A 24183-nucleotide genomic window follows, 5' to 3' on the forward strand; every position below is an offset into this window, starting at 1 on the left:
TGGGCATTATGCATCTCAAGGAGTTAATCCTCCATACTCCCCCTTAACAAACACTTGTGATTTCAATATTCAATCATCTTCTATCTCTTCAACTATCTTTTCAACCGATCCAATCTTCATCTTCTTCTTCTATGTTCTTCATCTCCAATATCATTTTTGGGTTCACTTTTAACTAGATCATGTACCAAAAACACATAGACATCATGTTTGTCAAAACCCGTATAAAAGAGTCACCATCCACTAAAACACATAGTTGCTAGCCACTGTATCTACCAGTTGTCAAGAGAACTTTTTCTTATACATGGTTCATCAACAATTCTCAAGTCACAAACCTTTTCTTTGGTTTACCCTTTAACCACATCCTACATTTTCTTTGGTTTACCCTTTAACCACATCCTACTTTTTATTTGGTTTACCCTTTGACCATATACTAAGTTTATGTGGGTTACCCTCAAGCATTGAAATTCTCAAGTTGTTTTTGGCTTACCATTAACCATTCATTACACCGAGTGGTTTTTGCTTTACCATGAACCTTCAACAATTAAGTTACAGGGATATGCTTGCCTTAACAAGTCATATAACTATATTTCCAATTACATATTGCATCATCATTTGTATTAGATGCATACAATTTCATATATATTTTCATTTAAGGCTAATCTAGCACTTTTTAACAAACATAGGACCATAACGATCTTCCTTTTCATCATCGAAACAACAATATCAAGGAAGATCATCAAACTTACTAGTGATTTCATTTTCTATAGATTCACTTTAGTTGTTTTTGCATATCAATTTTTGACACACTACTACTTTTCACGACTTATTCTTACCTTACTTTGTTGTTGCTTCTTCTTTTCTCTACTTTCACTATCCTTTTTCCCACCTTTACTTAGTTGCTTCATTTCCCTTTTTCTTGATTTTTCAATGGCATACTCTTTAGATAAGATAACATAATTTTATTAATGTCCAATGAATGACCATAAATAGGTTAATGCGACAGAAGAATATAACCAGTACGAGTACAATGTGGGAGTGCAAACAACTCCCAGAAAATGCCAAGGCTAAATCTAGGATAAAATGAAGTAAAGAAGGAAACAATAATAGGACAGCCTCATAAACACGTATATAACTGGATCATGTAGAAGGCCAAGTGAATAAGTCAAGAGCTGGAGGTCAATGATGTCAAGAGTGCCAGAGTATAATAGACAATGATGACAGAGGCAGTAGTGGCGTTGGCTTGCTATTGGAGTCCTTTGGATCCAACGAGTTTGCTTGCATGATCCTCGGGAGTATGTAGGAGCCAGAGATACTCCTAACATCTGAGGCCAAAGGAAAGAATCTTTGGATAAGTCTTTGCTTGCTCCGTTGGGGCTAGGGAGGAATCTGGCGGATGCGGGGGGGGTTGTTCGAGAACCATCTAGTAGTAAACCCTCTAACACTATGGGTGTGAGTGACCTAATGTGTTGTTCACCACCTCCACAACGGTCTCAAGGGTACCAGTTGGCCTCCCAAAGAGGGTAGGGGTGTTGATTTCTGGTAGCATCGGATGTACTCTAAGTCTCAAAATTTGCAAGGACACTTAGACACATGCATTCTCCAATACCCAGAAATCGTTTTGAGAAATTCCACCCAGAGACAGTTTTATTAAAATAATTAATTATTTTTAATGGGTGCCTAAGTCTAAACTTAAGAAATTAAAATAATTAAAGGGTATTAATCTAACTGTGGGTAAAACTTCTAGAAGAAGTTGGAGATCGAGTCCAAATGATCTGAGCCATTGATTAGAATCTAATATGGGTCATTGGTTCTCAACTGGAGGATTATAAGAAGGAGATCGATGGGCACTTGGCGAACACATCGAGTGAAGATCAGAAGATCAATTCTCTGAAGCAGAGCAGCGGCAAGAAATAATTTTGAAGTGATTTCCCAATGAGGGGCTGGGATAGTTTTGGTTGGAGATTTCTCCTGATCCAAGAATGCTCAGTAGAGAAGGCAGAGCGAGTTCCGGGAGAGGCAGTGCAGTGGCTAAGCTGGCCATCGTAGGATGATGCAGAGGCAGCACAGAAGCCTTGAGGAGGTCCGAAAATTTGCTAGAGGAATCAATATCAGAAGCCATAAGTCGGGGTATGAGACCAGGAGGTGAAAATCGAAGTTCCTGGGAGGCAAATCGAGTGACGTGTCCCTAGATGCTGTGACGTTGGGCTAACACAGTGACTGCGCAGAGGCAGCATAGGGCAAGTCATTATGTGGCTGGATCAGTCAGATCTCCAGTGATAGTGTGAGGTAATCTTACTTATCTCTCTGTTAGTGATATTCTTTGTACTAGATAGCCAGAAAGGCATCTAGAGATTGTATTCAGAAATTACTACTGCATAATAATAAAACCCTCAGATGTTGCACCAGTTTTCTCGCATTGGGTTTTTTTCGAGGAATATTGTCCAAAAATAACTATGTAGATGTATGGTGTATTTCTTTCTTGTTTCTGCATTTTATTTAAATGGTGAAGGCTGCAGTGTATTAGTTTCGGTGTTTACTATAGGACACTAAATAATTTGTTCAATTATTTAACAAATAGAAGAAACTTAATCAGTTGTTGCAGTAGAAATTTGGGCCTCCCAAATTTTCACATGGTATCAAAGGTGCAAGTGAAACAAGAGAGCAGTGTCGGAAGAGCCTGGCGCTAAAGGAAGAATGGAAGTCGAAGTGTTGCACAGGCAACAAATCGAATCCCTAGAGGGAGTGCGCAGTTCAGGGTAGGAGGGAAAGATTTTTGTGGTAAATCTCTCTCTAAGTGAGTCGACAGAGATGTAGAGTTTCCAAATCGAAATCTGTCAATGGCAGAGGGAGCAGCGCAGCAAAAGCTTCAGCGAAGAGGGGTTCCTGGTGTGACACAATTTTCTGCAGGCAGTTGTTGGGCAAAAAGACTTCAGAAGAAATAAGAGACACTTGAGGGAATTTCTTCCTCGGAGAATTCCTAGCCAAGGAATTCGAATTCTCATTTGCAACAGGAGAGAGGAAGTCATTCGACTTTTTCGAGTGGCGGAAGTGGCAGCCAGTGGGTTGAGAGATCAAGACTGGTTGGATGGTGCATCCAACTACGTGATCTAGAAGGCAAGGATGTCATGCCTTCTAGACAAACATTTTCTCAAGACCTATGTCGACAGTGTGGTACTTGTGCCCACGGATCTAGATCTGCTCAAAATGTACAAGGGAGAGATGGCAAAGACAAAGAGAATGATCCCCGACGGAGTGAAGGATCATGTGGTCTGTCACATCGCTGGCAGAGGAATTGCCAAGGAGATATCGAATGCATTGTCGATGTTGTATCAACGATCCTCCAAGCAACGGAAGACCTACTTAGAGCAGAAGATGAGGTCCACGCAAATGAAGAAGGGGGAACGCATTGATTCGTTCCTTGCAAAGCTTCAGGAGACCCGAGATGAGCTAGCAGCTGTGGGGTCTACACCTCAGTGTTTCGAGATGGTAAGACTAGCCCTCAACTCAGTTTCAGATGAGTGGCAAGTATTTGTCCAGAGCATCCTGGGCAAGGAGAACTTGTCAGACTGGGAAGGAATGTGGGCAGCTCTTAAGCAAGAGGAGCTGAGGAGAGACTTGGTCAAGTGTAAACTTGAAGGAAGTAGCAGCAGTGGGTTGAAGCCCAAGGAGGAGGAAGAGAATGCAACCCTCGCATCCAAGGGGCAGCAGGAGCAGCGAAGGCAGAAGAAGGACGTCTCGAAGATTAAATGCTTCAGGTGTGGTGAATTCGGTCACTATGCAACACAGTGTCCTCTCAGAAAGAAGGACAAAGATGAGAAGCATGATCTGAAGGCTACACTCGAGGAGGAGGAGTTTGCCATGACAGCCCAGATACCTCCAATAGGGAGGTGGGATGATCTAGAGTTGTATTTCGAAAGGACTGCAGATGGGCAGGATCCTTGAGGAGCCCACCTCTAGATCAATTCCCTGCTACGAGATCCCAGATCAGAAGTAGCGGGATGGACCTGTGTCAGTTGGTGCAGAGGAGTGTCGAGTGACAGTTGCAGTGATTAGGAGCATCAGAGATTGAGCAGCGCAGAGCAGAGTTGGCAGCAGTGCAGTTGGCACAGAGCATAGGTTAGCAGCAACGCAAAGGCTTCAGAGGATCAGCGTAGAGACTAGTAGCAATCAAACTCAGCAACGAGATGCATCATACTGAACACTTGTTCAGTAATTTGGGATGCTTTTCCATTGTTGATGCAGTAGCAACAGCAGTTGGAGAAGGTTGCAGTGCAAATGCAATGTTGGCAGTGGCAGTGCCAACAGCATCACGGATGCAGAATTTGAGACGGAGTTGCAGTACAAATGCAGTGTTGGGAGTGGCAGGGCCAGCAACAATACAGATGCAGCATTTGTGCAGTAGTTGACAGGCAGAGATGCCAGACATCAACAGTGAAGAGGGAGATGTTACAAAGTCTGGGTGATGCTTCAGCAGGTTGCATTACTAGAGCACATTCCTCACTAAGAGGGAGTGTTGATATCTAGTAGCATTGGATGTGCTCAAGTCTCAAAATTTGCAAGGAAGCTTAGACACATGCATTCTCCAATACCCAGAAATCGTCTTGGGAAATTCCACAAGACAATTTTATTAAAATAATTAATTATTTTTAATGGATGCCTAAGTCTAATCTTAGGAAATTAAAATAATTAAAGGGTATTAATCTAATTGTGGGTGAAACTTCTAGAAGAATACAGAGATCAAGTCCAAATGAGTTGAGCCATTGATTAGAATCTAATCTGGGTCGTTGGTTCTCAACTGGAGGATTATAAGGACATCGATGGGCACTTCGAGAACACATTGAGTAAAGATCAAAAGATTGATTTTCTGAATCAGAGCATTTGTCAGAAAGAATTTCGAAGTGATCTTTTGCAGTAAGGGGCAAGGATAGTTCTGGTTGGAGATTTCTCCTAATTCGGAAATACTCAGCAAAGAAGGCAGAGCGAGATCTGGGAGAGGTAGCACAGTGGCTAAGTTGGCCAGCGTAGGTTGATGCAGAGGCAGCATAGAAGCCTAGAGGAGGTCCAAATATTTGATGGAGGAATCGATATCAGAAGCCAGAAGCCGGGGTGTGAGACCAAGAGGTGAAAGTCGAAGTTCCTGGAAAAAAGATCAAGTGATGCAATGACTACGCAGAGGCAGCGAAGGGCAAGTCATTCTGTGGTTTGATCAGTCAAATCTCCAGTGATAGTGTGAGGTAATCTCACTTATCTCTCTGTCAATGATATTCTCTGCACTGGATAGCCAAGAAGGCATCCACAGATTGTATTCAGAAATTACTACTGCATAATAATAAAACCCTTAGTTGCTAAACCGGTTTTACGCATTGGGTTTTTTTCCGGGGACATTTGTCCAAAAATAACTGTGTAGATGTATGTTGTATTTCTTTCTTGTTCAGTTTCTTGTTTCTGCATTTTATTTAAATGGTGAAGGGTGCAATGTATTAGTTTCGGTGTTTACTGTAGAACACAGTAAATAATTTGTTCAGTTATCTAACAAATAGAAGAAACTTAATCAGTTGCTCCAGTAGAAATTTGGGGCTCCCAAATTTTCACAGGGAGTTGAGGGGATAGGCGAAGTCTCAATGCTCTACTATCTAAAATATCTTGGAACTCAGCTCGTCGCTTGTTGCTCCGATAAGTTGGATCAACCTAAAAGTATGATGTGATCATCAAAATCGTCCCCAAGTGAGGCAAGGTATGTAGGATTTGAGATCCGTCTCTCTAAATAACTCCCTAATGAAGAGGGATAGGCATTTCTAGTCAAGATACCAAAAGAAGGTGGAGAGGGATCCTCCAAACTCTATATAAGCAATGATTTCATCCACTGATCGCATAGTATATGGAGCAATGAAAAGGTGCACCTCAGTCTCCGGCTCCTATAGGTGGCACAACTAACAAACCCTATCAGATCGTGGTATGTGGTGATCTGTCTCCACCCGAAGTCGATGGGACCCAACTCAAAGCTACCCCAATGGCAACTTGAGTCTGTGCATCCAGTGCCTGTGAGTATAAAGGGGGTGAACGATGAGGCCATCCTGCAGCTCCAAAATTGCTCTAGGTAGAAGGACATCTTTGAGCCAAGGTTCACCGAAGGAGATGTCCAAGTGACCTGAATGTATAATTTGTAGATATCCGCTCTAATGGCCCGATTCAGTGTCTGCAAAGTCAGTAAGAGATGTGTTGATCCATCAAGGGAGAAACTAAATGGAGGAAGGCGCTCTACGGAGATGGGCATCGATTGAAAGAGTCTAGATGGGACATGACAATGTTGTTGAGACTACACCCCTCGGGTTCAAGTATTACAAGTAAAAAGTCCCTAACCACAAGCAAGGTGGGAAAGAAACAGAGCTCACGCACTAGAGCACAACATTCAAGGAAGCAAAGAAGAGATCCGCATGCATGAAGGAAATAAGAGACCCAGCCTTGTAGATAAAGTGTAAGGCCCCACAACCATGCCAAATAAATGCCAACTAGAATGAGGAATAGCGTTTTAGGAAATGAGCAGGATTTTTTAATTTGAATTGAATGTGTTGCAAACAAATTATTCAAACAAGTTCAAGTTGACCAGGCTCAAACAAAGAGAGTATAGTGACTTATGTTACAAGTTACAACGCATCATTCTGTGCAAGAAAACAGTCCCTCAGGCCATCATCCAGGCTTTATTTCAAAGTAAAACATATATGCTTAGAAACCATTTTCAAACTGGTCTCCTTCCTTCATAAGGGCTAAACTCTTCGGGGAGCGCTCATTACATCTATCTTGCTCACTATGCTGATTTACTTGCCTACAGCAAGGAGGTTCAATGCATGTCAGTATATAATATATCAGTATGTATTATGTACTAGCCAACACTGCATGTATTAGTATGTACACATAAGCAGTAAGAAACTTCTGCATATTATTACTTCTATCACATTTTATAAACTATTTAAATACATCTGTTTCTTAGCCAAGAAAACCAGAAACAGGGTTCTTTCCTGGGACACTCCCTGGAAGAAGCTTCCTGTGGTACTGAGCCATTTCCAATTTCAGAAGCACCCTCTTCCCCCAGAGAACCCGGTAAATGCAAGGCAAGGATATTTCACACAACGTAGGCAAAAGTCTTTGATATTTGATAGTGAGAAATAATCACACTAATTGACCTGCACGGTATAACAAAGGTGCTGTGAATCATACCAGGATCTCAGACATGAAAGATGGAAAAGGTGTCCACAAGGTAGTCTTTTGGCCCTGCCCATAGGTTCCTGTGTTGGCAATATGTCTTATCAGCAAAGAACCCATTAGTAGAATAGATAAGAAACAAGCATCCAGAACAAACAGTAAGTAAAGGACTTGGAACATATTTGCAACACGTGAATATCTATAATATCTTGCCTTGCAAATAGCACATTCGTCATCATATGCACGCAATTCTTCTTGAGTGGCATCAGGTAATGCTCCCTGTAGAGTATTCATTGCTGTTCTCAACCTCATAAATCCCTTGATCCGCTTTAAGATTGCACTCAAAAGTGCCTGTCAGTTAAACACCTTCCATCATAAACTGGTAAAGCAAAACAAGTAATAACTCCAAACTGACATATCATCCTTCCCAGTAAAATGTCATAAAATTCAGCATAACTGGGAAAGAAGAGATCTTACACGCAGATTCAAGAAAAGCACGGCATCTACAAGTTGGAATGCAAGACCCCGAAGCCACCAAATGTGCAAACAGTGTCCAAACGCCATCAACAAGGTTACAACTTCCATGAAAAATCCACAGTTCCTAATAATAGTTCCTTTCCATTCCCATGAGGCACCTGCCAGATTTTACTGACATTAGAAATACTTTACTATAAAATTATACGTGTGTTTAGTGAATTGCAAACACTAATTTGCACAAGTATAAAACCAAAATATCTTAACCTGTCCATGTTCGGCCAACATTAATGAAGCCATGTAGATAATAGTTGTAAGAAAAATATCAACAAGGATGATTTCAGCATAAAGCAGTATCGGCTATAGCTGCCTTATTTTCTCTAGTGAGAAAATGATCCACCAAAAACAGATTAACAAAAAAGAACCATTACACCTAAACTTTATCACAGGAAACCCATTCATCTAAATATAACATTTTTAAAAATGCAAAGCATATTAATTTGGACCCCAAACAAGTGCATTACTTAATTTAACATTATAGTTAGATTAATATTGGTTAGGCTATATTAATTTGATATTTGATACCAACATATGGAACACTAAGGTGCATTACGTAGATATTCGTTATGTTATATCTCTTATGTTAAGATTGTCAGGCTCAATTTCACTTGGATTTTTATGGAGAGTCTAGTTAATACTGTATATTATAACAGTGCAAAATTTCTTATAACTGACTGTTGCATAATTTTAAGATACTCCCAAAATGCATCCAAGATGAACAAGTTGATCAAAGCAAGTATAAATGAAAATATCCCATTATCTTCAGAAGCCAACATAGCAAGAGATTAATTCCGTCTTTAAGTAACCTAAATCAAGTACGTTAATTGTAACTAATTCCAAATCCACCACCCATAAATAATTCTGCTAGAGACACTCTACAACACAGTAAGAGTGAGATGTGCAAACTCTCTGTTCGACAGTTAGCTTTCACAAGGCATCTAAATTTAATAATAAAATAAACAACAAATAAATATTTGAACATTGACAGTAAGTAAAAAAACTAGTCAATTGGGTTTATCTCAGGTGGATGGGAGGAATGATTGTTGTCTTCTCTACCCAAGTCTAATTCCTACAAGTGAAATGTTGAGCTCATATTGAGTATATTGTTGTAATGGCTTCAAGCCTTCTTGTTGAATGACCTTCGGCCCAGAAGAATATCTCAACTTTGCCTACAGGCTAGAGAGTAGGGTCTTAGTTATATGCAAAAAAAAGGGGAAAAAATTACATGCATACATAAAAACAAAAACAAAAAATCTAGCATTTATTAATACATGCGCTCACGCGCACACACACCAATCCATCTTAACTTGGAATCTTCTATGAATAAATAAATCTGTGTCTCAATTTCTTTTTGATCACTCTTGATGCTTATTAGATATGAGGTTAAGAGGGATCGAAGCTAGTATATGGACCATACACTACAACTATCCTGAAACAGATAAAAAAAACATATGCATGATGGCATTGAGGAAGGTTTCTTCAAAAAATAAACCTGCTGCAGATCTATCAGAGGGCAGTGATCCTTGACAATGCACTGTGTCATCTGCAGTATGTCGATGCCATGTGTCAATGAGCTGCAAGCCGTGCACCATAACTGCCTGCAAATTTCAATTTACAAAGCATCCAAAGAATTGGTTGGATAAGAAATTATCACTCATGCATCAACTTTTAAAACAATAGCACAAAACTATTACCTGCAGTGTTTCAAAGGCAATGCTAAGAGGCTCAAAGAGCAATAGCCAAAATGTGCTGGTTCCAGCACCCTTGGATACCATCGTACACAGACGAATCCTGCAAACAAGGGTTAATTAGACACAAACAATGTACTTAAACTACTTTTCACCATAATCTTACCTCCACAGAGAGAACTATACATGCAAAAACTTGCAATAACACAAAACCGAGATTCAAGAATTAGCAAATGACACTACAGTAACTTTTTATGAAAAGCTACCGCTTTTCTTAACTCCAGCTACAGAACAATACATAACAAAACCTCCATTAACCCAGAATAAAGATTCAAGAATTCGCAAATGACAACACATCAACGTCTACAAAATGCTTAAGTGTTCTGTCTACCATAAAGAGTATTCTCACAAATAGATTGTACATACAAACAAAATGTCACGAATAACGCTAAGAGCAAGAGACCCCACAGCAAAGCTCAGCACTGTACAATCAGGACTAATGTTTTGGCTTGTAACATGACCAACCAGGTGCTGGATTTTATGTCTATCAATCTAGCTTTACTTCCATTAGAAAAGATACATGAGGAAACATCTCATAAATATAAAATGACAAAAAAATCACCCAGACAAATAACTGTTGAAAGAAGCTGTCAATGGTCATTGATGTCAAAGGTTGTCCTAATGAAAGACAACCTTAAACACATGAACTTTGGGAATTTTCTCCCAACTCTTACCCCTATCCCACTTGATTGTTCCTTTCTCTACAACCCCCTCTCCTTTCCCCACCTTGTAAGTTGAAGAAAGTTATGTATTCAAATAGCATATTTCGAAATATTGTTTTTGGATTTTTGATGCCCATTTGGATACTCTTTCTTTGAATCCATTTTTACTCCCTTTACCTAGCTCAAATGGAAGCATAACATATATGCCTGGAAAGCTTATTCCGAGACCTTTCCGACAGTATATAGCACTCCCTCTAACTCCCCACAATTGAAGAGAAACGATTTTTCGAATATTCACTATAAACTCTGCCACTTGCACAATCCAGTTCAGCCAATGGACAAGTCGGCCTAGTCTAGAGTCTAGACCCCAAATGCACTATAAATAGGCGCAAGAAGGAGCATTTCAAGTCATTTGCTCAAGCAAGTTCAGATCTGTTCAAACAAGCGAAAAGGAGATCTGAGATTCATACCTCACGAACCAAAAGTGAAAAGGAGATGATTTGGAGGGATTTTCTACGAAGTCTTTTTGGCACATTTTTTAAGGGTTTTTGGCTTATTTTGGAAGGGTCTTTTGGCTTATTTTGGAAGGATTTTTGGCACACCTTTTCAAGGTTCCCCGGTGAGAAGGCCGATTGCAGACCTGTTCTTGAGGGCAGAATTTTGTCCCCGTTGAAGGCCGAATTTCAGATCTGTGTGGAGGGCCGAGTTCCAGTGTGGAAGGTTGGGTTTTAGGCCTGTAGAGCAGTGATCTGTCTCTGTTGAGGTCAAATTTCAGGACTGAAGTTCCGGTACAAAGAAGGCTGAACTCAGGCCTGTTTGGAGGGCCAAATCCTAGTGTGTTTGAAGGTGAGTTTAACACTATTCTTCATTGAGGAGGAGGTTGAACCCTGTGGAGGAGGCAGACTTCCAAAAGTAGAATTCTGATTGCTTGAGGGCTGAGTTTAGGTGCATTAAAGTCCAAGTTTCAGTCCTGGTTTGGGGCCTGTTGAGGTCAAAATCTATTGATAAGGAAGCCAAGTTCAAGGATCATTTGTTGAGGGAAATTTTGTTGCTAAGAAGGCTGTGTTTGGGAAGTCAAGTGCTTGTGTGAAGGGTAGAGGAGCAGCTTCCAGGAGGGCAGACTTTTCTGACTAATATTGACTCTTGTACAAGCTTTGGTGTTAATAAATCAAGGAGTTGGTGCTTCCTTTCAGTTGGTGCTGATAAACCAGGGAGTTGGTGCTCCCTTTAAGTTGGTGCTGATAAATTTGAATGTACTCTTTATATATATTAAGGAAAGCATTCCGCCATTTTCACGTAAAATCTCTGTGTTCTGTATATTTATGTTGTTTGCTTTATACCTGTGGATGCATTTACAAGTTTTTGAAGTTAAGAATTGTTAATATTGATTCACCCTGCCCTGCCCCTGCCCCCCAACTCTTAGTATTGCTGAATATTCCAACAGTAACAGCCATGCTCTTCAAATTAATTAAAATGGCTACAGATATATTTACTTCTATAATTTAAGGTTGTTATCATCCTTGTCAATGCTTTGATAGCTATGAAACAAAAGGCTTGTTTTATTATAAGAAAAACAAGTCTATTGTTTATTAGCAACCTCTCATAATATAGGGCAGTCACGTGTTTATTACCGAAATATAAGGCAGTTCAATTTTTACACATTTCAAGCATACATTACTGCTTGGTCTTGTTTCAAGAAACACCAGTTATGGCCATCCATGGTTAAGAAGTGTAAGATTTATTCAATTTTAAGAAAAAAGCTAAAAAAGTTCAAACCAATAGAGCAACAACATTTTTGGTAAGAAAATAGAGCCAAAAGTGCACTTAAATAAACAATAAAAAATATTGTTTGAAGTTTGTTGAAAAAGGTGATGGAGAGTATTTCAGTAGGCATTTGGGGACAAAGCAAGCTTGGATCATTATTCAGTTTATGTCAATCAAGGACCATCTTCAAACCTTGAAGGGCCAGGCATAAGCTTTTCTCCCTCCCAAGCATGTAGTCTTTATTGGCAAAGACCTTACCTAACAACAAGTTGAATAGCTCAAGAAACTTCGAGCAAAGGTAGTGGCGGCAAGAAACACAAAAAAGGGGTGTGATCCAAATGTTAGTTTTCCTGCAAACCTAGCAATTGGTATTTAATTCCTAGCATAAAACTTACTGAATAAACACACAGGCTACAATTGGGTTCCTAGCAAAATATTTTGTGAAGGCAAATATAACAATCTCAATCACAATGATACACAGATTTCTGCCCAACAAGTTTTTCATTAACAAATCCAACTTACGTGAGCTCTCGCCCTGGGATAATGGCCCACCTGAGAAAATACAAAATACAATAACATGGATATAATCCAACAGATCTGCCTTAGATCATTGCTTGATCTTCCCTATGGATCTAGATCTTCATCCTCTCTGCACTCCCTTGAACCTAGCACATCGTTCACTGAAATGACTCTCTCAATCTTGTGCTATTATTGAGTGTCTTTCTCCTCTCCTTAACCTTGCTTTTATAAATTTACATCAAGCTAAATCCCTAACCCTAAGCCTAATTTCAAAGTGATTGACAATCGAGATTAGATCTCGCCTCCCTTGAGATTGACAACTAAGATTAAAACTTACTTTCTATTAGCTCAATAAAACAACATATAAATATGTGATTTTTCCTAAGTTAGACTTATGCTAAGTTACATTGGCAACTTTCTCACAATAGAGCAAGTGTTCTAAGGTGAATGTGGATAACTTTTGCACACCTAAACACAAGGCCTGTGCAGAAGTACATGCCCGAGCTACAAAAATCAACACTCCCTCTTAACGAGGGAGGTACTTTTAAAAGAACCTCCTCCACTTGGATCTGTCTCCAATCCCACCACATCATCTATTGTTGTAGCTACTCCTTCTGCACTGAAACACTTCCTTGTTGCCTACTTTGAAATACGCATTGAAGACTTGTTTCACAACCATGCTCCTAGGAACCTGCTCTTGAGCATCCATTGATGTTAACTCATACCAAGTAGTTCTGACAGGATCTGGACGATCCCTCTTGTCCATCTTCTAGATTAGAAGATTGAGTTCCCAATCTCAACTCAATATTCAAAACCTCCTGCTCAATCTCTATTGCTAACATCGATCCAAGATCCCCTTCGATCTACATACAAGTTCACCCTGCACGATGTACAACTTACCCTTCCTAACACCAAGCCTAACTACTATGTCCTAGGTAGCCCCCTTTGAATATATAAATACGTGTCCTTTCTAGAACACAACATCATACCCTTTGTCCTCTAGGGTTGACACTAAGAGCAAGTTCATCTTCAGCTCTTGGACATATAACACCTCTACCACCTCCAGAGATCCCTCTGATTCTAGTTAGAATGACATTGCTCCAACCCCTTTGATTGCATGTATGGTACTCATACCAACTTTCACATGCATGTTTCAATCTATCTTTGAAACACTAAGGAACACTTCCCTCATTCTTGTCATATGGCGAGATGTTGCACTATCCATGAACCATGCATCATTGTCCACAAATCGAGCACTTCTAGCACTAGTGCCAAAAAGACAAACTACCTCCAATGAAAAATCCTTAAATTTTGTTGCAAACTCATCAATCTTTGTTGATGCTAAAACCTATGTTTTCCTTTTGTCTTTCATTTTATTTGGACATTGGCTCACATAATGTCCTGGTGACATGCAAAGCACTTGACTTTGCTCATGTCCTTCTTCCCAACATGAGAGGATACTTCATCTCATTTTTTCAGTTTGGAAGCATCCTTGCCCTTTCTTGCATGACTTGAAAGAGCAACGTTCTCCTCATCCCTTTCATCTTTTACCTAACTGCCATGTAGAGTCCCCTCATGAGTCTCCTCTTGGGTTAAGTCACCCCACAACCTATTACCAGGTTGGAAGATTCTCCCGTGCCACGACTCCTTTAACAAAGGTACCCCACTACTCTGTGAACCCATCCAAAGTTGTCCTTAGCAATTCTAAGTCTGACAATTTCTCCCCTACTGCAACCAGCTCATCTCGTACATGAGATATCTAGATGAGATAAGAAGAAACTGTCTCAGCCTTAGACATCTTGGTGCCCCCGAGGTTTTCTCTCAGCACCATTTTTCAGTTCTAGTTATCACTTTGGTATACTTCCCACAGTTCTCTAGCGATTTTCTTCCCGGATATATGAGGAATAATTTGATCCTTCACTCCGTCCAATATAATCCTCATGGCTTTTGCATCCTTCTTCTTATAGGCGGCCAAAAGTGTCGCATCGGTGGGAAGAGTCTAAGTTTGATTTGCAAACTCACAGATCTCGTTCTCCTCTAACACCAACACAATTCTTTCCTTCCAGATAATGTAGTTACATGACCCATCCAAACGATCTTCAAACCTGAGACCGGTAGCCATCTTTGTCCAACTGATCACACCCTGCCAAAAACAACTTTTGTTTGATGAAGAAGAAAACATCTTTCACGACATTCCACACTTGTAGACCCTTGTGTCAAAAAACTTTATCTCGCTTTCAAAGACGAAGCTCTGATACCATGTTAGTTTTCCTGTGAACCTTGCAATACATATTTAATTCCTAGAATAAAACATACTAAACAAACACAACTAGGTTCCTAACAAAATATTTAGCGGAAGCAAATATAACAATCTCAATCACAATGGTACACACAAATTTCTACCCAAAAAGTTTTCATTAGCAAACCCAAGCTTACATGGGCTTCCATCCTGGGATCATGGCCCACCTCATATAATACAAAATACAGTAACCTGGATCTTTTCCCACAGATCTGCCTTAGATCGTTGCTCAATCTTCCTTGCAAATCTAGATCTCCAACCTCTCTACACTCAGGCCCAGTACACCACTCACTGAGATGCCTCTCTCAATCTTATGTTGTTGTTTTGTGTCTTTCTCCTCTCCTCAACCTTACTTTTATAACTTTACATTGAGCTAAATCCCTAACCCTAATCTCAAAGTGATTGATAGTCGAGATAAGAACCTGCCTCACTTGAGATCGACCGCCAAGATTAAAACTTAATAAGCCAACATATTAATTGTGTTTTTTTCTAAGTTAAACTTAGGCTAAGCTACATAAGCAACTTGCTCACACTAGAGCAAGTGTTCTAAGGAGAACGTGGGTAACTTTTGCACGCATGGACACAAGGCCTATGCAGAAGTACATGCCTGAGCTACAAAAATCAACACCAAAACCTTCAAGTGGCAATTTAAGACTATCCACCTTAATGTGGACCCAACCTTGTCCCTCCAAATGATGCCATCAACAAGCCACTACCAACTAGAGGGTATCTCTATTACTAGTTTGGATTGAAATGATATGGCGTAGTCATCTCTATTACATTTTGTGACATGACTGTTAATATTGACATAGTTTTCTTGGTAGATAGTCGTGAGAACCTCAAGAGTACATCCCCACCACCCTATCTCTAAGTATTTTCGCCATTCACCTTCAAACAAAATACATATCATTCTAGCAAAGTTCACAACTGTGGTCAGGTATTTTGTCTTATCTAAGATTGTCTTCCCTCTCTATCTACACTAGTCACCTCTAACTAGCATTTTAATACCTGTGGTTTCCAATTAAAATGATACCATCTACATGCCACCAACAACTTGGGGACATCCCAAAAGAGATTTTCCAAGGCAATCAAAACAATAAAAAGCTTAGAAGGCCCAAATGATATTGAAAATGCTAGAAGGAAAAATTTGAGAGTAAGCTAAGTTTATCCAAAGGCACTTTGGGTACAAGGTTTAACAGTATCACCGACTGACTTTGTGGTTGACAACATGAAACATAGTTCAACAACTAAGGACCAACATGGCATCTTCCACAAAATTGAAGATAAAAATATGTGAATTAACGGTGAAAGAAGAAATCATAGTAGGCCACCTTCATGAGTATATCAATGAATGGGTCAACCAAGTGTGGTTGCAGCATCTAAAGTCACTTGACTTTGGAATCAATTAAGATGATGGAGATGCCAACAACAGAAAAAGGTTTCAGATCTCAAACATCTAACCCCAAAACATTTTGTAAGTAAAGCTTTGAAACTTTTCCAACACCATTTCTTTCATCAAATCCCAGTCTCATGCCCACTGGCTTTCACTAATTTCTAGAATCAAGAGGGAATAAGCCTTACTAGTTTTCCTCCCTTCCTTCCTCCGGGTTTCCTATATGTGTGTGTGTTTGTGAGTGACAACCCCATCCCTACATTCAAAGGTGAATGTTTCTATTCTAATTTATTTATCTCATTTGGATTTTTGTAATGCCCTAAGACAACATTTGTTTCAAACCCTTAAACCACTGAATTTTGGGGTATTTATTGCTATTGTTAGTTTTAAGACGCCCCTTAAAACAGCTACCAAAGAATCCATTACATTTATGATTTTGAATCTTTACACTCCATGAAGCAAAGTATTTAGCATATACTCTTTCAAATTCATTTAATACCAAAGGTTAAGTGTTTAAAATCTTTGTATGCCTTGTAATTTTTTTGCATTTTTAATATGCAAAAGACTTCAAATGTTCTCTTCCCTACATAAACATTTGGATGCATGGCTATGTTAGGTTGAGAGTATGTGTCACCTAGTCCTTTCTCGGGCAACTAGATGCATTCAAATTATTACATTGCCATAAGGTGATTTGCTAATTATTGTTGGCACTTTAGGAACACCTAGAAATTCATTGTCAGTACTCTTTCATTCAAATTTACTTTTAAAATAATTTTTCCTTGAAGAACAATCTTTAAAGACTAAACAGGAGAACCAGCTATATAGAAAAAAATAAGAGTGCTCCATGCACTTGATAAGGATTCCTCTCAATGTTGGCCTTTTCATGTGATCAACAAAAGTCGTCATATTTGGCAACTCCACTAAGGAGAGCTTTAAGAAATATCTGGTATCAATATTCTATCATGGTGCAAACCCTCAAAATATTATAAGAAACCAAAGTACACACCATGTACACCAATATGAGCATGAAGCACAACTACAATATAGATAAGATAAATGAGTTAACTCCTTAAAGAATAGAAGATACCTCTCATACATCCAAACACTTCTCTACATATACCTTTTTCACACAATATAGATAAGATAAATGAGTTAACTCCTTAAAGAATAGAAGATACCTCTCATACATCCAAATCACTTCTCTACATATACCTTTTTCACACATTGCACATGTGGCTCCTTTATTATTAGGCCAAGCCTATTAATATAATTTACACATCTACATTTAACATGCTAAGGGATTTTTTCCTAAAAGCCCTCCATGAGAAAATGAGAGGAAGTAAACCACTCTTTTTAAAGGAGGTGCTCAACTTCCTTTACATTAAAATAATAATTACCTAGGTTAAAAGCCCCTAATCTAGCCTATGGAAGGAAGAAGCCCCTCTTCAACAATTAAATAATCTAAAATAATGCAATTTAGGCACGTACATGCCACATGTATAAAGAAAATAGGCACAAGCCCTCGAGTGTCCAACGTCCACAAATGAAAAGGTACAAAGGGGTTGTTGGTGCAACATTTAGCTTTCAAAGGCCCTCCATCGCTCCTCCTTCACGAAATCAGCAAACACAATCCCCAAATCATGGTCAAAGCAACCCAACAAAGCTCATCAATACATAATATAGGTCAGCCCTTCTTATTCTCCAACATTTATATTCACTTCGAATGTAATCAACATGTCCGCCCTCGACCTCTTATAGGTCAGCTCCACGTAATTTATATATAATAGCCAATCTTTGCCATATTCTTCTCAAGATAGTGCACTAGGCAATTTGTATTTTCCTCAGCACCAGGTCACATGACAACTCTGCTTCAGAGGATAGGTTGAATTATTGTTGTGCATTGTATGCCTCAAAACCTGTTGGAGACCAACCAAACTCAATTACAGTGTTATCGGAACTAAACCAGATCCAGTGGAACCGACTGGTTCAACCTACAAACCAGTCCGGTTAGAGGCTTCGAACTAGAAAAGGCCAGTTCTGTAGCGAAACAACTGTTTTTTATCAAACCAACAGATTTGGACAACTGGACCGAGGATATTCCAAACGCAAATTTATAAAAAAGAAACAAATAAATAAATAAATAAAACACACAATAATTTGAATGGGGCAGCCTAATATTCAAGCCTAGGGCCCTACTATTGCTATGCAAATGATAATGTTAAATTCTTTCATTTTCATCCCTCAAATTTTTAACAGTACCATTAATTGTTTCTAGATGTTTGAGTGGTTCTGACTTCATTGGATTTTATATAGAGAAAGTAGAATTTTAGATCCCACTCAAAATCTATAAGAATGAACAGTTTTTAGGATTTCATTATTGGGGGATTTCAACATTCCCATTGGATTTTGTTATGTTTGAAGGTATGGAACTAGCGTTGAATCAAGAGCACCAAGCCCTCTATGTACTTGATGTTAGTTGCATTGATTGTTGAACTCCTCTGTCATAACCCTAGTAAAAATGTACTCATCACTAGAACAAAATCTTGACTTGACATGTTAAGCTTTGTATATCTTATTTTAATGCTTAGATGGTGATATTGACAACGAAGATCCAAATATAGGCAATAATTTGATGATTTGTGGGTGTTTGTTGTAGCATGATTTTTTTGGATGCTTGACGAAATCTAGAGCATGTTTGTTGATGTATTTTTGGTTCAAATATGGATTGCACTCTGATATTTTGGTTACATGCACCCTTACATGCTATATAAATGAGAACTTCTGCATATTTTGTGTATAAATGGTTTGGATTGATATGGATGGACATAAATATATATGTTTTTCTTTAAAATTTGAATATTTTATGTATTTTTTGGTCGACCAGTTTTTTGGTCTGGTTTTTCATCAGTTCTGACCAGTTCCCAGTTCTAGGGGTCTGCCAGTTCTGTCAACAGTTCAGTTCTGATACATTGCTCCATTGCACTTTCACTATTGTTTTCTTCTCAGATTATGGTGCTTTGTTACAGATAAAAACAGTCTTGGGGACTACAATGTGCAATACTTTTCAGTTTCAAAATCTCATGTCATAATGCTGGCACCATAAAGAACAGAACTTCGAAATCGACTTTTCTCTGATTATCCCCTTTCTAAATGAGCTCTAGGGATAAAACCAGACTAAAATAATGCAAGGATTTCCGGCTGTCCAGTGGTGCTGAGATAAACCTGCAGATGGCGTACTCGCAACCCTCTCCAATGGTGACATATAAGGTTGGGACAGTCCTCTAAATATGCTGCATTATCTGCAGATGGAGGTCTGCTGATTCCAAATTCAAGCTTGGTAATGTCACTGCACAATGGTCAAGGATGATTCTACAAAGACATTTCATCCCAAATACATTGTTCAGAACCAGCTCACCTACTGGGAGAAAGTCTGACAAGTATAAGACTGCACGAATGCTCCTGTAATCATTTCTCCAGCAAACAATCTGCCATGAAAAGCAGGCAGTGTACCCATTTGCAGATGTTGCAACATCAAAACGCATGCCAAACATGCTCAGCACTATGCCTGTCCACAAAAATATGCTTCATGGAAACCTTGCAAATGATAGATGAGTAATTCTGCCTCTCAAAATATCAACCATAGTTTCTTTGACATTTGCCAAAAAACCCCTTTAATCTGTAGGTTGCATAGAGGCTCAGAATTACATCCTAGATTACTCCCATCCAAGATGGTGGGCAACATGGCCATTGGTAGGTAGTGGTCAATCTTGGTAAAAAAATAGTATGGCTATTTAGCACTACTAAGGAAGCCCTTTCAAGCCTTCATTTTAACTTCAAGGTAAACAAGTGAAGACCACCACTACCTATACATATTTAGAGGTCCAGTTACTGCTCCTACCTTCAGCCTGAAACCTATTTCCCAACCCTTTATCTACAAAGGTTATGATTATTTGAGTCGTCACTCACACCTACAACCTTTCATGGCTTCCAAATTTAGGGAACTAGATCACACATAGTGGGTTCACATGGAGATAGTTCAAATCGTTATGCTTCAAGGACTTCTTCATTGCAAACAAATGATCCAAAGTAGATTTTGGTGTTCCCCCCTTCAACTTGAGACTACCTTCAAGCTTATTACTTACCTCCATAGTTTGCGCAAATGACATTTATTCTCGAGTCATGATACATAATTTTTCTTCACACTCTACTCTTCTAAGAGGTTAACATCTCTAGACTAATGGGATAGGCAAGCTTGTCGGTTTAAAGAGGCCCTTATAGCAAAAAAATGGCATTTCTATTGATTTTCTACACACGTACAAGTTCTCTTTCGATGCCTCTCCTTTTATCCTCTACACCTAAGAAAGGAAATTAACAGAACTATCAGAAGTGAAATGCAAGAGCCATATGTGGATCTTTTGAATTGCATTCCTATTGCAGAGTGTCAGGTGTGCTCACATTACTTGAAGGTGGAGATTGATCATCTTCCCATGGAGGAACAAAATTTTATGTTATGCTCTTTACATGACATAGATACAAAAGAAAACTTCCTTTATTTCCCTATTTAAGTTGAGATCAGTGACAGACACCACTGCCTCTTCAAGGATCCTAGGGTTTCATTGTCTTCTCCAAATACCCAAAACATAGGTGTTTATATCTACTCATAAATGAGGCAATTATCTCCAATGGTTGCATGCTCCAATGCCCCTCCACAACAATCAATTAAACTACCTCCTTCCAATCCACCAAAACTACTACCCAACTAGCCAAATACCCATTAGCTACTACTCAAACTAAAGATCAGAAGTCCATCAACATTGACCCTTGACACAATCCACTCAACCCCCAAGTCAAGCAAGGTTTGGGACTAAGAGGAGGTCTAGAGTTTCCACCCAACAACTTAAGTGAGGTATGTGGGCTCATAGTTTGATCACCAACAACTTCTCTACGACTTAGGAGTTCTTCGACCTTTGATGGTAGGAAAGCTTCCACCACATAGCTCCAACTAAGATCCAGTTCCCGCTCTTAACCCTCTATGAGAACATATGAAGGCCACCTTGGATCACTCCCTAGAGGCCCATGACCCTAGACCTAAGGATGATAACAACAAAATAGAGATTTCTTACTTACAACCTATCTCATTACTAAGTTGTAATCGTATTTATAGTTGGCCACCTATAATACATAGGTTTTTCCTTTCCTTCTTGAAAGATTTGGTTTATTCTAAGGATGAGTTACCTAAACATAACATCCCTGGTATTTGAAATTACATATCAAGTATATCTCATTTAAAGGCTCCTAAATGACTCCCTTATTTATATGTGATTTTCTTCATACACTAAGAGTTGTTATGAGATTTATTTTTCATTAAGCAACTTAACATTCTTCAATAAAAATGGGTATATACAAAAGTCATTTGATTGAGGTCGATACATTTTATCCTTTAGCTAACTTAATTATCAAAATACCCTATGCAAAGAGACCCAGCGACAACAATTACCAATAGCTACATATGGTTACTACTATGAAACAAAGTTTGTAGTGCTACAAATAGTTAACCATAATCACACATGAAAACTAAGTGAGCATGCATTAGCACTAGCATTTGCACACAAAAAATAGAACTTACTAATTCACACAAAAAGGGAGAGAAATTGATGTTAGTAAGAGAAGGTAAACTCCACTTCTTTTGTTGATTTGTTGATAGGATCTCACTGGTGAATGAGTGTTGCATGCATAAAAGACAAAGACTAGAATCCAACTTGGCTTCCATTAGCTTCCAAGACAGATTGTCTCCAACTATAAGAATGATATAGCCTTGCACACTCAGATGGGAATGTGTTAAATTTTCACAGGGCAGCGTTGTTCTTTGCTATGATAGTTGCATTTCATCATTAATACATTATGTTCACCCCATATCATCATTACATTATTCATATCTAAACCATTATACATCAACATGTGCAATAACATAAAAAGAAACAACATCACCATCATCATCAATGCAACGGAACATAAAAGGAACAGTAGAAGAGATCATGCACACATATAGAGACACCAGGATTGGTCCGAGACCAAGGCAAAACCCACTATGGGGAAAACCCTTGCAAATCTTCTTCTTAGATCGTCATCAAATGATATAGCAAAAGAGAGTACAATGATCCAAAACTTTGTCTATGTAGCAAAACAATAATGATATCTATGAAACAGATCTAATCATGTTAGGAATCAAAACCCTCATACTGATGGTTGTAATGTGTTGTCACAAACTAATGTCAACCGTTGTATATCGTTGTCACTGTGTCAAACACTGTTGTCACTGCCAATGAGCCCAATACATATGATTGCAACGGATACTAATAAATTAGATCTACAGATCTGTATAACTATAGAGAGAAACCTAGATCTACTAGATCATTAAAGTCAACTAAAGCCAAGATATCAAACCCTAGATCTGAAGTCAAGTCGCTCTCATCCACATTGTCTGTGTGCGACCGAAACTCTCGAGTCCCTCTCTCGAATATTGTATGCGAGCGACTATGACTGCATAGTCGCTCTCACGAAGCCTTCATGTGTGCAATTGTGGCATAATATTGTTAAAACCCAAAGTCACTCCCTTACTATTGTTGTGCGAGCAACCCTGATGTCCTCGTCGCTCCCAAGACTACTCTATGCAAGCAACCGAGGACCGAAACTTTCTAATCTGCCTCTGAAGCCATAGTTGCTCCCATAAGCCTCTGTGCCAGCGACCAAGAGTCTATAGTCACTCTCATAGGCTTGTGTGCCAACGACCAGGGACCAGAATGCCCTGTTCTGTGTCAACGACCGAGATCCAAAAGACCCTGCCCCAGAGCGAACCTTTCGCCTGTGATTTCAAACCCTTGAGCGAACTCTTTTCGTCAAACATGTGCGGACCAAGACAAGAGAGAAGAGAAGATGTGTCCAAATGATCTTGAGGTCCCTTCTATTTATAGGCTTTCTTGAGGGTTCACTTAGGGTTGACACTGACCCAAGCAGTTACTCATGTGGTTAGGGCCGACCCATTTAATAATTCATGTATGAATAAAATAATTCATAACTTAACTTCCGCTTAACCAAATTGGGTGATCTTTAGATCGATTTTGGTCCTCTCGAAAAGAAGAATCTAATGCAATCATCATCTTGGTCCTTTGAGCTATTCAAGGTGGAATTTTACCGCAACTGCAAAAATTAACAGAATGGATCTTGATCGAAGAGAATTTCATTCTAAAGATTACTTAGAGCAAAAAATCAATGAGAAAACTTCTACACTACCAAAACAAGTGGAGCCAGGAACCAAAGCCAAAGCCGCAACTAGTGCCATGAGCCAAATCCTACAGCCAAAGTCGAAAGCCTATGGGGACCAAAAGCCTATCAATGGGGAGGTATGTTCAAAAACGATCTAAGCAAAAATGAAAGGTTGGAATACTTGACACCAACATGAAAGCTCGATAATTAATTAAGGATGAAAATAAAAAGGGAAAAAAACAATGCATGCATTAAAAAAATAAAATGAAGGAAAATGACAAAATATTAAATGAGAAAAAGCAAATGATATGGGAGAGAAAAACTAAAGAATGGGAAATGAAAAGGCAAGGATCCTTATCCTTCCCATTACCACCAGCATTGCATATATCTTTTGGAGATCAACAATGAAGGGACTTTGGCCAAGAAGTGAGGATGAAAAGAAGAAGACTTGGCCATGTAATAATTGAATGGCCCATGAGCTCGCAGCCTACATTGTAGTAGCTTGAAATCGTCAAAACAAAGATTGAGAAACCATTCAAAGTTGGTTTTCCTATTTAGGTTTCCATGATAAAATCCATGTGTCTATTAGTGACAATTGTGTGAATGCTATGGAGTGGAATCTAGAGTTAGTTGCATTTTAATGGATGGCTATGTAAGTATAATATTATTAATTCCTACATAGGATCAACTGCTCTCAATCATTAGGCAAAGCACAATAGCTACCATTAATACATCATCCATTTAATTGTTTAATGGCAAAAGAGTTGTTGCACTCTCTCCGAGTCTCCACTAAATTTATAA

General features: G+C 39.0%; 1 protein-coding gene across 1 annotated transcript in view; it reads right to left on the bottom strand.

Annotated features, from left to right (window-relative positions):
* The window catches only part of LOC149224986 (E3 ubiquitin protein ligase RIN2-like), a 138459-nt gene that overhangs the window by 44162 nt on the left and 70114 nt on the right, over positions 1-24183 (bottom strand). Inside the window, exons 6-10 of the mRNA XM_089386384.1 lie at positions 9429-9525; positions 9227-9332; positions 7678-7835; positions 7414-7551; positions 7216-7283 (exon numbers count right to left, since the gene is read on the bottom strand). Coding sequence (XP_089242510.1) covers positions 7216-7283; positions 7414-7551; positions 7678-7835; positions 9227-9332; positions 9429-9525 — 567 coding nt within the window. The remainder of the gene's footprint in view (positions 1-7215; positions 7284-7413; positions 7552-7677; positions 7836-9226; positions 9333-9428; positions 9526-24183) is intronic.

This window comes from Pinus tabuliformis, chromosome Q (genome assembly GCF_031772625.1).
Source record: "Pinus tabuliformis cultivar Carrire ecotype Pingquan chromosome Q, CPIR1, whole genome shotgun sequence".
In the NCBI taxonomy this organism is placed as follows: domain Eukaryota; kingdom Viridiplantae; phylum Streptophyta; class Pinopsida; order Pinales; family Pinaceae; genus Pinus; species Pinus tabuliformis.